Source organism: Ictalurus furcatus, chromosome 1, assembly GCF_023375685.1.
Source record: "Ictalurus furcatus strain D&B chromosome 1, Billie_1.0, whole genome shotgun sequence".
Taxonomy (NCBI): Eukaryota; Metazoa; Chordata; class Actinopteri; order Siluriformes; family Ictaluridae; genus Ictalurus; species Ictalurus furcatus.
In genome coordinates this window covers 30,995,618-31,008,764 of record NC_071255.1, presented here as the reverse complement: position 1 = coordinate 31,008,764, position 13,147 = coordinate 30,995,618, and the positions used below count along the sequence as shown (strand labels likewise).

The 13,147-nt window shown below is 37.4% G+C and overlaps 1 protein-coding gene across 1 annotated transcript; it reads right to left on the bottom strand.

Moving 5' to 3' along the window:
• Positions 1-919: 919 nt before the first annotated feature.
• Positions 920-11,594, bottom strand: LOC128614619 (cytochrome b5). The gene is made up of 5 exons (XM_053636093.1): positions 11,302-11,594; positions 8,641-8,769; positions 6,437-6,466; positions 6,209-6,243; positions 920-2,574 (listed from the first exon to the last, which is right to left on the bottom strand). The coding sequence occupies exons 1-5, from the start codon at positions 11,434-11,436 to the stop codon at positions 2,490-2,492; spliced, it is 414 nt and encodes a 137-aa protein (XP_053492068.1). The 5' UTR covers positions 11,437-11,594; the 3' UTR covers positions 920-2,489.
• Positions 11,595-13,147: the final 1,553 nt, after the last annotated feature.

Sequence of the window (13,147 nt, the reverse complement as noted above, 5' to 3'; positions counted from 1 at the left end):
ATCACAATATTATCCGGTATTTATTGTGATAACGAGATCAGTGACGACATAAATATAGTACCATTCACCACTGTTTTCGACTACAAGTGATAGCTGTGATCTTGACAGCCTCAGAAACATAAACCTTGATCTAAAAATAGAACTGATTTTCTGTAACCAAACCAGTTACAGATTGTAGAGGTAGCTCCTTGTTTAGCGATAAACTCCTCCTCAGCTTCACGTCCACCTTCCGCAGTACTTGTTTTCGCTCTACATGTAAGCTGTAAATGATGCGCAGACTGTCGCACAGAAATACGTCATCAACTAGACTTTATCGTTATTATCGCAGGAATTCTTATTGGGGAGAATTTCTACCGGTATATCGCCCATCCCACGTGAATAAATGTAAATGCATTTTATACTGGAAGAAAGCAAAAAAATACATGAGTCTAAAAGTGACTCAGTGACATGTACTTGGCAATATATAAACCTTTTGCTACTGTCCTGTGATGATGTTTGAACATAGAAGGTATGCAACATCCATCCATCCATCCATCCATCCATCCATTTTCTGTACCGCTTATCCTATACATAGGGTCGTGGGGAGCCTGGAGCCTCTCCCAGGGAACTCCAGGGACACCCTGGACAGGGTGCAAACACGTTGCAGGGCACACTCACACACACATATTCTATTTCGTGCACATTCAAATTCACACAGTACGGACAATTTGGAAATGCCAATCAGCCTACAACGCATGTCTTTGGACTGGGGAAAGAAACCCCTGAAGCACAGGGAGAACATGCAAACTCTGCTCACACAGAGTGGAGGTGGGATTTGAACCCCCAACCCAGGAAGTGCGAGGCAAACGTGCTAACCATTAAACCACCACGTGCCCAAAAAAAGTTACACATGCACACACACAAAAACAATAACATAAAATTCCACATAATTAGTTCTTTAATGCAATCAAAGCATGAACAATGGGGGGGGAAAAACCCTCAAATTGACTCTTCTGCACATAAGCTCAATTTTTAATCACCTGCTGCAACAGGAAAGGATTCAAACTATGCTTTGTTGACCATTATGCTATTCCTGAGTGGATCAGTCACACGGAAGCTTACATACAGCTCTTCTCCTGTAACGTGTCATCAACCTTCATTTTCCTTGAGCCTGTGTGTGTCAGAACTGGCCCAGAACAGTATATCCTGCCTGACTGTGTGTGAAAGTACATAGCAGACAAAATGAAATTTGGAAACACTTCTGATTTTGTACATTTTGGGTCACTTTAGAGAAAGACAAGAAAACAAGTGTTTGATATGAATACACTCACATTCACTCTCTCGCTATCTATATATCTATCTATATATATATATATATATGAATACTTGGGTTGCTACAAAATATGTGAGCAGTGATATATTTAACATGATGCATAATGATCCTGACAATACATTGCTTACCTTCAGTGATATAAAATGGAATGCTTTAGCACCGTATCTATTCATCAGTACCCCAGTGGTCCTTAGTACGAGACCTCAATATTGATAAAGCCCTTTGTGAGCTGGGACGGATATGTTAGGAGTAGTAAAATATGCAGGATACGTGCCAAATCAATGGACAATGGCTATGTTTAAAGACTGTTCCCTTCTTTTCCCATCCCTGGTGATGGAGTATCACTTATCCTGTACATTTGAGTGTTTTTCCCCTCTCTAATGCACCTACTTCACCTCAGGAAGGGCTATTAATTAGCTGAGTAGATAAATCAGGTGGATTGGGAGCAGGGAAAACACTCAAATGTGTAGGCCTAAGAGTGGGAACCTAGTCCTAAACCAGTGGTGATCCCCGTACAACAGGATAAGACAGCAGCAGCGTTAAAAAAAAAAACAAAAAAAACGTCGGTGTTGTAATCCAGTGTCAAATCACACAATGGTGATATAAAGTTAGTACAAGCGAAAAGAAAAAGAATCGCCTTCACAGACCAAAATGGATCTATTTGTGTTTTTAAATCATTAAAAATCACTGAATAAAATGCCTCAGGTGGCTATATGTCTGTTAATTGCATGCGTTGAAATATCCAAAGGTTTCTACATGTAATTAGAAGTCATTATGCAGCTACTGCCACCCTGTTGAGTTTTATTACACATAAGCTTGCAACACTAATTCCATAATTATATTTACACAATGATAACACAATCAGACACTTACGAGCTTTACACATTTATATTGTTTAGGATATGCGTCTCGAATATGGTCAAATATTTCCCGCTTGTGAATACTTCTACAGCTTATTATCTGAATGTTACAATAGCAGAATTTTCATCCTAACATACAAACTGGAGCCTTCATTAATTATAGCTGTGACGGCTGGTGGAAGAAAAAAATACCCTGAAATGTGTTATGTTATGGGTGTTGTAGTTCGGAGTTCAGAACGTGTGCTGAGGAAATTAGGTACAGCAGTGACAGCGAACAACAACAGTCCACTAAAAGTGTGTGTTTGTGTAAGAATCAGTCATGCGTCTTCGGCTGTATATATACGGTACATCAGTGTGACGATCACAGCGGCAAGGAGAGGTATCAACCAGTTCGACCACCAGCTTCAGCCAAAGGACAGAAGAAGAAGAAGAAGAACAACAACAACAACAACGGTCATCAAATGTGTTGTAAATATTGTTCAATATAAACAGAAATCATGTCTACTTAGTATTCTTAATATTTAAGTAATGCCACAAATGTTAGTATGCGTTAACTTTGTTCTACCAAGGCTCTGGGATTTATATTTATTTTTAAATACTCATAAGCTAATAAGCATCCTTTTGTTAGTTTAGTGCTGAAAACCATCACTGTGAGATGCTTTACTGCGCAACATTCAAGTAACCGCCCATTTTAATGTCCATTTTAAACCATTAAATAATCTATCAGCTATAAAACATTTGTAATGTCACAGCCCTGTGACATCTTTAGACATTCTCCCTCATTACAAACGTCTAATGATAAAAAATATAGCTAGCCGACGAGTTAACGGCTAGCAAACTAGCTTGGGTTTGTCACAAGTAGGCACAAGTGGGACGATGACGTTTTAATTTGCATCGTCATAGCCTCAGCAATTTATTTTATTATTTTATTTTATTTTATTAACAGTGTTTAAAACCTGTCAAAATATACCATACAACTCAGAGTCGCAAATTTACGACCAGCATTAGCCAAGGTAGCTACCGGGCTAGCTTAGCTGAAAAGTTTCAACATAATCATTTAAGTCATTTAGGAGTTGGCTACAATATCTTTAACCTATAGCTAGATTTCATAACTAGCTAGCATTCATGTGCTCTCTATTAGGTTTTCTCAAGTGACTCTTGTACGTTTACTTCCCATCAAATGTTAGCATTTGAGATACAAACAGCGTTACAGTATTAAATGGAAGGAATTTTCTTAAAGCACAAACCACCAGATGTGCTATTTTTCATGAAACTCTAGAGAAAAGTGCTGCAAAATCTACATACATGGCTTTCTCTCTAGTGTAGTATGACTGCTAGTGTAGTGATGGGTCGTCCTTCCACGAATCTTTTATATGACGTTTCGTTCGTTTTGTGCAACATCCTTTCATTTTATTTGCGACGTGAAATCCGCACAGGCTCTTTACAGGAAATAGAAACAATGGGTGCTTCTCGATACTCAAATTGATGCTTCCTTGTTTCCTCGCTCCTCCGTCCTGCACCACGAGGAGGCGAGGAACGAGGAGTGAGGAAGCTTCCGGAGGAGCTAGGAGCGAGGATACATGGGGTCTATCCTACGCTGAAATGTTTCTTGTCGAAAAACCTGATGCATGTAGCAATTCCCCTCCTCCTTTACATCTGCCACAATCTCAAACAAAAAGTCCTTTGATGATGTGATGGCATTTTATGTGGAATATACTTAAATAATAATAATAATAATAATAATAATAATAATAATAATAATATGCCAACAGTGAGTATTGTCATTTATTGATCCTTGCATGTTTGGATATGCAAAGCTGAGCAAAAGATTATTATATATGTATTGTTCTTTAATTCACTGTTGAATAACCCAGACATTTCACAAACTATCAGTGCATTTTGCTTTATTACGAATGTTATTAACAACATAATAGCAGATCCCTGAAGCGCAGTCAGGTCATCCAGCTGAGCACAGTCACTGTTAACTGACGTCGGTTTGAGTGACGTTTGAGAGAGCGAGGATATTCCATTCAACATGCTTCGATACTTCTCTCCTCGCAGCTCATCCTTGCATCCTTCCCTCGCATCCTAAAGGGGTGGAGCTAAGACGCAAGGAAAGGAAGCGAGGAAAGGAAACGAGGATGCGCAAACAAGAGATGAGAAGCACCCAATTAGTTGACCTCTCAAGTCTTCTGGTCCGAGTCGTTCCTTCTTTTGTCACGTGACAGCCGCATATGCTATCGGTGCGTTCAAGTCAACTCAGAAATATTGTATTTACGGTACGAGTTGAACACACGAACGCCAAAGCAAAGAGTGGGAACTTGGGCATGTCCTAGTTGGGGGCGTGTCAATAAGAATACATGGTGGAATCAATGGATGTAACGTCTGTAGCTGACGGTAAATTTGTTTAAATTGAATGTTCACTCGTCTCAGAAGGTGATTTCAGTTTTTATGTTAATTTTATTTTCATTTTTTGCCTGCACCAGCGTTGGTGCCACGAGGGGGCCTCAGGGGGCCCAGCCTGACCCGGCCACCTATGTCACTGTACCCCCTCACCTCTGGTAAGCACCCCAACCCACCCGCTGAACGCGATTTCAGCCGCTGAGACTCAGCACCACACCATTGTGCCCTTTTACTTCTTGAAATATTAATAATTAACTAAATATTTTTTAAACACTTTTCCAAATGCATTTAGTTTTACCATGAATACTGATTATGACTGAAAATTAGACGGTGACTAAAAAAAAAATCGTAACGTCATGACGTACAGTCGTAATCGGCCAATTACATCCACATACATGCTGCTATTACGACAGTGATGTAAATGAAGGATGAGCGTGGTCGTGAGAGCAAACTTTGCAAAGCAAAGCAAAGACTTTTGTTAGCAAAGTCTAAAATATTTAACATTTAGCTTGATAATTCAACAATAATGGATTTAAGGAAATGGTTCACCACCTAGTGCTAGCACTAGCACAGCTAATGGTAATGTCAGCACGCCAGTGACAGAGCCCGGCGACGGAGGAAAGCACGCAGACGATGGCTACTACAAGACTTCTTTCGGAACAACATGAAGTACTTTGTAAAGCTATGCCCGGTGTTTTGTCCGCACTCAAACTCGCAGTCACACTCTGGGCCTCTACCACCATGTGTGAGAACTCCTTTTCTGTGCTCAAGAACATTTTTATGGACAACAGGCGAGCAATGAACTACACTCGTAAAGCTCAGCTCGTGCATCTTGCATTTGAATGGCACCTTAGAAAGAAACTTCGCAACGAATGGAAAGACCTTGTTCTGAGAAAGATTAACACCTCCACTCGTCGCCTGCAGCTTTTCTAAAAATAAGATGTCTAGTATGTGGTTATGAGAACAGTGCTGGTCGTTATTATTTACGTGAGTGCTTTTTGGGTAGCCTTGATCTTTAGCGTTGACGGTGATGACATGATGGTTTTTATAGTGTGCCACGCTTAATCTTTGCTTAAAAATAGGTTTAGTAAAGTGGTTTTATTATTATTATTATTATTATTATTATTGTAATAATTCTTGGCTAAGGTAATATGAAATGTGAGCCTGTTTTTACACTACTCACAACCCAAAATTAACCAGCTGCCACCACCTTTAATTACCCAGGGAAGGCCGGTGAAAGGAGTCTGATCAAACACAATTAAAAGGAAAACATACGGTATTTTATTAACACTTCATTCTTTAAAATTATTATTATTATTTTAGAGAGATGGGTGAGGTAGAATGAACGACTCGGACCAGAAGACCCAGTTGAGTGGTGAATTAATCATTTCTGTTTCTCATCATTTGTCCTTCGCTGCATTATCATTTTTTTTCGTTATTCAGAATATGATCAAGGTTTGTGTAAAGTGGGCTCTTGAAAATGTAACGTTATAATCGAATTCTGATCAAACGAACGAAATGACTTGAATAAAGATTTGTTCATTTTGCCGAACGAGATTCAAAGATCCAAATCAGTAAAATGATCTGAACTTCCCATCAGTGTGTTAGTTAGTGCAGTGCATTTTGGGCTTACCTTGTGGTTTCATGAACTGTGGTTACGAGTGATTCCTGAAAAGATTTACAAAGAAACAACACCACTTTTATCTCATATATATATATATATATATATATATATATATATATATATATATATATATATATATATATATATAAAATCATATCATATGGATATGCAAGTTTAGGGGGCAAAAATACAACAATGTCAGTGGTAGTGACTTTTCTAATAGTGGGTGTTACTCACGGGTGGTTTGGCAATCTTATGCCGGTCATCCTAGAAAGAGAAAGAGAGAGAGAGAGAGACAGAGAGAGCGCGTGAGAGAGAGAGAGAGAGAGACAGTGAGAAAGAGAGAGAGAGCGTGAGAGAGAGAGAGAGGGAGAGAGAAGAACCGTCATTCATCATCAACTGTCTTCCACTTTACAAATAATGCACTAAATACTTATTTAAAAAAAAAAAAAAAAAAAACTACCATGATGCTGTGTATATTTTCTGGATTTGAAATAGTATAACGTACTCTGCAAGACACAGCTGAAAGCTACATAATGCTATTAAAGAATAAATTGTTAGAAAGCATGCGAGCTCCGTAATGAATTGAACGCTGTGAATGCAGTCCTGTGCAGCCTAATAAAATGGATTCCAGGCAGCGCCTCCAGCGCCACAGGTCATGTAAAACATCTGGTGTTGCATAAGCTATAGTTACACATCACCCAAAAAACCAAAACATTTATCTAGCCCGGCAGCACAAAGCAGCGTGTTCAGAAGGGAAATGGCCCAGGCTCATTCCTAGATTACACAAGAGAACCACAATGTTCTGGTTGACTGCAGCTCAGTTATGCACTCGTACTGCACATTCAGATCTCACGTGCCACAAATGGTACACTAGTACTTCAGGATGGAACTGAAGTTATCATGGTATGAATGAATATATATATATATATATATATATATATATATATATATATATATATATATATATATATATATATATATATATATATATATATATTCTACATACAAATGTAAGTATTGTTATTTAGTCAGGAAAAAGATGATCAATGGTTCATCAAAACAATGCCGGTATTATATATTATATTATATTATGTGATTTTAAACTGCAGTGTAAGATCATTGAACTCTTTTATGCGTAGTGTCAACACTTGGGGCTGGGTATTGAGAACAATTTGGCGATTCGATTCTTATTTATATGGTTTCGATTCAATTCAATATCGATTAGTAATCAATATTTCATTTAAAATGTTAGTTGTGCAGACATGGAATCCATGTTTTAATATAAATGCTGGTAACTGAAACGCTCCCACCAAGCTATATTACTGAAATACACATTTACATTAACAACAGGGCCCACACGCTTATGTTTAATTACTTTTTACTTTTACTTTGAGAAACAAACATTGTAACAAGAAATCATAAATATGTGCATACAGTGCACACAAGGTAAGCACAAGCTGTACATTACTGTAATAATAAAAATAAAAACGTTGTAAATGTGAGACAGTGAAATAATTCATTAACAACTTAAAACATGTTTAAGAAATAAAACCGTTTTAAAAATTCATGTAAGACATGAAAGATGGCGACGTGCTCAGGACGAGAGAATGTTCACATCCGCTCAAGTAAAGCACGCGTGTTAAGAATCGATTCGGGGATTTCACAAATCCAGATCGTTTCGTTAAATTGAAGATCGATTAACATCAGAGAATCGCTTTTTGTTTTTTTTTTTTTTTTTTTTTTTTTTTTTTTTAAACCCAGCCCTAGTCAATACTTACAGACACTTCATCATATATATTTTTGGAAATATATTTTTGGATAAAATCACCTTCGAATTACATACATTATTTCATTTTAATTGAACGCAAGTCATTATCCTGATTTCTAAAATAAAAAAATTAAAAATAAACTTTTTTTTTTGTGCCTGAATCAACATATTAGATTTTTAGGTTAGTTTTAAAAAGATAAAAAGATATGTGTTTATTGATTAGTTTCCTTTTTTTGGCCAAAGACCAAAAAGGATATCGCGTGAAGGATATTCCTTTATTTATGATATTTTATTTATGATATTTTGTACGAATGGTAACAATGTTTTTGTTTTTTTTAACATGCATAAGAAAGTCAAAATTCATATATTGTGCAATTGTAAGTAAATAAAAAACATCTAAAGAAGCTGGATATGTTTATAAACAATGTATGCATGAATAAAAAGCATCCTATCTGGTTTAAAAAATAAAACCGGGACATAATCTCATGGAAAGTCTCTCACCTGATAATACACACCATTATCGATACCATAAAGGATAACATTAACGATTGTAACTATTTCAGCTACTGGTGTATGTATCTGTGTCTTAAACTTTGAATCAGTGTTCTCTTCACGCCACACACACACACACACACACTAAGAAACTGAACTGTACTCGAACTGCACTCACCGGATGCAGTTCTCCGATCATCATGCTCTTAGACATTTCTCTGGCGTCTGTGGAGTGACCCACGTCCTCGAAGCTCTCCGTGGCGTCTCCTCCGGCCTGCTCTCGTAACACCTCCTCTCCTCCTGGGTGCTGGGCAGGACAGACACAATGGTGGATCAGAGAGTCAGTCAGTCACACGCTACCTGCCAGTCTACGAAAGCTTTCGCACACCCAGTGTATTAAACGTTAAGTAGTAGTAAGTGAAAGAAGCCGATCTTGTGCTGTAGCTCGAAGACAATTCATCGAGCTGTGAAGTAAAATGACACAATTATGACTTTCTACAACTAGACAACTCCTTCCACCAGACACTGGTGCTGATATGGCATAAATATATCACAATACTATTGACAGGTGAAAAAATAAGTACACCCCATGGAAATTGTTGGCTTTGTTGACATGGCTTTGTTGTGGACAAGCAAACATTAGACCCTCTTTAAAAACTATCAATGAAGTTGATGTACTTGAAGAAACCCAGAAGGAAAATGAGCTTTTTCAATCATTTATTCAGCAGAAATATCAATAGATGTGATATTCTTCTGTGGAAAAAGTAAGTACACCCTTGGCCTGGGAATCTAGTACTGCCCATTTAGCAGAAATAACTTCTTATAGGTGTTTTTGCATAACTGTCCACCAGGCTTGCTGGAATATTTGACCACTCTTCCTGCTCATTGTAGTCTCGCAAAAGCTTTTTCCTGGCACACCACCCACGCAGGTCAGATTTTGCAATCTCTTTCTGATGGTAGAAGTGTGCACTTTGACCCCAACAGTTGTAAGACTTACTAGCAGATCCTGTGATGAAATTTTTAGGTTCTTGGAGATGACTTTTCGCATCAGACGGTCTGCTCTTGGGCTGAATTTGCTGGGACGGCCAGTCCAGGACAAATTGGCAGTCGTTTGAAATCTGCGCCATTTGTAGATTATTTTAATTATTTTATTTAGTATTTCAAATAATTTAGAGATCTTTTTAAATCCTTTACCAGACTCCTAGGCATCCACAACCTTTCATCTGAAGGCCTTACAGAACTCTTTAGATCTTGGCATGATGACACCACACACCTCAATAACAAAGGGAACACCAGGCACTAGATGTGAGAGGGGTTTAAATAAGACAGGTTCTAATCACTGGCACCAAATCAAACACCTGAGTCTAATTTTATGGATTTGAAGGTGTGTACTTATTTTTTCCATGTGACTGATCTGTTTTTTGTTCATTTAAATTGTGAAAATGACTACAAAATGTCTATTTTATGTGTCATTTGAAAGAGCTTTATTAACAGGCACTGCTTCAAAGAGGATCAAATGTTTGCTTGTCCAAATATTTTTAAAAAGTCAACAATTTCCATGGGATGTACTTATTTTTTCACATGACTGTGTGTGCACACACACACACACACACACACACACATATACATATATATATATATATATATATATATATATATATATATACATACACACACACACACACACACACACACACACATACACACACACACATACATTATATATATATATATATATATATATATATATATATATATACACATATATACACACACACACACATACATACATATATACATACATACATATATATATATAGAGAGAGAGAGAGAGAGAGAGAGATGGAGATATTGAGATATAGACAGATAGATAGATAGATAGATAAAATGCCCTAGTAATTTTTGTACATTAAGTTTATGCAAGAGGGCTTGATGGAGTGTGTGTGGGGTCATGTGTACCTTATGCAGGTTTCTCATCTTATATCTTAGGTGGGTTTAAGAATAATGAGTTAGGACTGAACTGGACAAGAGTGGGGTTTTACCTTACTAGAGAAAAAGAAAGACAAGCAGACTGATGCAGACAAAAAAAGAAAGAACGAATCAGACAATGAAACACAGGGGAAAAAGGAAAGAAAAAGACAGATAGATAGATACTGAAACATGAAAGAAAGAAAGAAAGAAAGAAAGAAGGACACACAGGCAGAGATAGATGAAAGACAGAATTTTTTAAAAACTTTTTATTGTGTGTAAATGTGTGTGTCTGTACTTTAATGTTACCAGTGTAAAGTCTTTCACCATGCCAATAACCCTATCTGAATGTGAATCTGGGAGAAGAAGAGAAATCTTCCTGCAGCTGGACATGGTATACAGCTGTGAAATCATCAGTGAGATGAGCTTTAACAGCACACTGCAGTAATGCTCCAGCTCTCTCGCTCTCTCTCTCTCTCTCTCTCTCTCTCTCTCTCTCTCTCTGTGTGTGTGTGTGTGTAATATAAATCATCACCATGTTGTTATGTGAGCAGATTTATCATGAAATGTCCAGCCATCTTCGAGCCTCAATCTGCTGACTAATCCTATCTGGAAACCATAACTCACAGCCAAACATCTCTCTCTCTCTCTCTCTCTCTCTCTCACACACACACACACACACACACACACACACACACACACACACACACTTAATGTTATATTACTTATAGTAGGCTCTGTAATACTATACCCAACCATTCACACATTAACACACTGTAACTAGCTTCACAGTATCAAGCTTTTCATGTTTTAATTTTTAATCCTGTGACTCGTGGAGAAATATAAATAAATATAAACGTTTAAGACGCACCTCTTCCAGAAACTTTGTCACATCGTACACTTTGTGGTTGATGATAATCCATGTACTTTTGAACGAGTTGTGTTCCTCCACTTCAGACAAGCGGTAATATTTCACCGCTTTCCCGTCGGAGCAGTGTTCCTCCATGGTCTTTTAATGAAGGTGTAGTGTATATCTCGGCACTAACAGTGTAATAATCAAACTTTGTCCGCACTAACACAACTCAGAAACTCAGGAACTCAGGAACTGTCTCCAGCTCCGAGATACAACAGTAGCAGCTTTCCTGACAACGCCAAGACCCGCCTACACACACACCCGCCTGCGCTCCGTTCTGATTGGTTAACTCAGTCACGCTCAGTCGCGCTCTGGCGCTCCATTCTGATTGGATAAAATCCGTATCAATCAATCAATCCTGTAGAAGCAAGGTTAAAAAAAAAAATTAAAAAAAAAAAAGCGACTGGGCGGAAAGTTTACATGGGGTCAACCAAACCCAACTGAAACCGCTCGTTGTCACGCAAAGCACAACTCCAACGCTGAGATTTAGATAGCATAGAAGTTTAGCCGTTTTATGCGTGTAATAATAACGCCTGTATTTTAAACTAAATATAGTGTTGTTTAACAGACAGGACTGTAATATTTAACGGTGCCACTTCAGGTCTCACTACTAAGGAGATGTTAATATAAACTACAATGTTATTGTTCCACCTACGTTATGATGTACAACATATGTAATAAAATATATTTTTAAGAAAATAATAAAGAAAGAAAGACATCGATTCAATAAAAAGAGTTGCACATGAATTTATAAAAATAGACGAGCCGTGTCCAGACAATCAAATTTGAACCCTTTCCAATATGGCGGACGCGTTGACGTGGTTAGCCACAGCGGCTAATGTGATGACGAGTTAACCAGGTAGCTAGCTAACTGTGGCTGCTGGTTTTGTCTAGTCAAGTTAGCTAGCATTATTACACCGCTTTATTCGTACAGATGGCGAGCTTTAAAGCGGGCAGGGGTGGCGGTTTTCATTTTAGTGTTTAAAACAAAAAGATATTTCGTCACCAGTTTTAGCTAAAACAGTGTTAATAGTGTTAATATAATAATTAATAGTGTTAATAAAAGTGTGAAGGTGAGTTACGGAACTAGATGTATTGATGCTGTTGTTTTGCTAAATAACATCCTTGGTGTTGATTAAGTTTCTAAAATATAAACTGTTTCAGTTAAATATTTATTAAATAAATCTGCAGATAGCAAAAACAGACACTAGCTTCATTGCTACCTGACAGGTGTGACCTGTTACCTGGTGCTGGTTCACAAGATAAAGAAATTAATAAAGGTATGTCTTGTATTAGAGCATTTTATTATTTATTTATTCATTTATTTGTTTATTTATAGTTAATAATGTAAACTGACAGTCACTGTGGTTTTGTCCCTACTTTCTGGACACAAATGTGTGGACAGATAAAAGCAACAGATAACTAGTGTGTAAAAAAAAAAAAAAAAAAAAAAAGGCATTTCTGAGGTAAAATGTTTTTAACCACAGCTATCTCATTAATCAGGGAGAGTAGGATGGGGTGAAAGGATGTTGTAGTAATAATAATAATAAGAAGAACAGAAATTTTAGCATTATTTTAGGATATTATCTATCATCAAATTGTGAAATAGGTCCAAATAAAATGGCAAGTTCTAACAGCGAAGAGTCAAGTGAAAAAAACAAAACAAAACAGTGAGTGTGGTTTTATAGTAAAATAATCAACGACAGGGTGGTGTGATGGTGCGAAGCAGAGTTACTGTTACCCTGAAGTTGAGGGTCCAAAAGAATTGTATAGAAAATTATGGAAATACAGTAAACATTCATAC

Coding starts and splice junctions, on each gene's coding strand:
- LOC128614619 (XM_053636093.1), bottom strand. CDS start 11,436: ATGGAGGAACACTGCTCCGACGGGAAAGCGGTGAAATATTACCGCTTG. Junction 8,770..11,301: donor TGACAAAGTTTCTGGAAGAG/GTGCGTCTTAAA, acceptor TGTCCTGCCCAG/CACCCAGGAGGAGAGGAGGT. Junction 6,467..8,640: donor TGATCGGAGAACTGCATCCG/GTGAGTGCAGTT, acceptor TTCTCTTTCTAG/GATGACCGGCATAAGATTGC.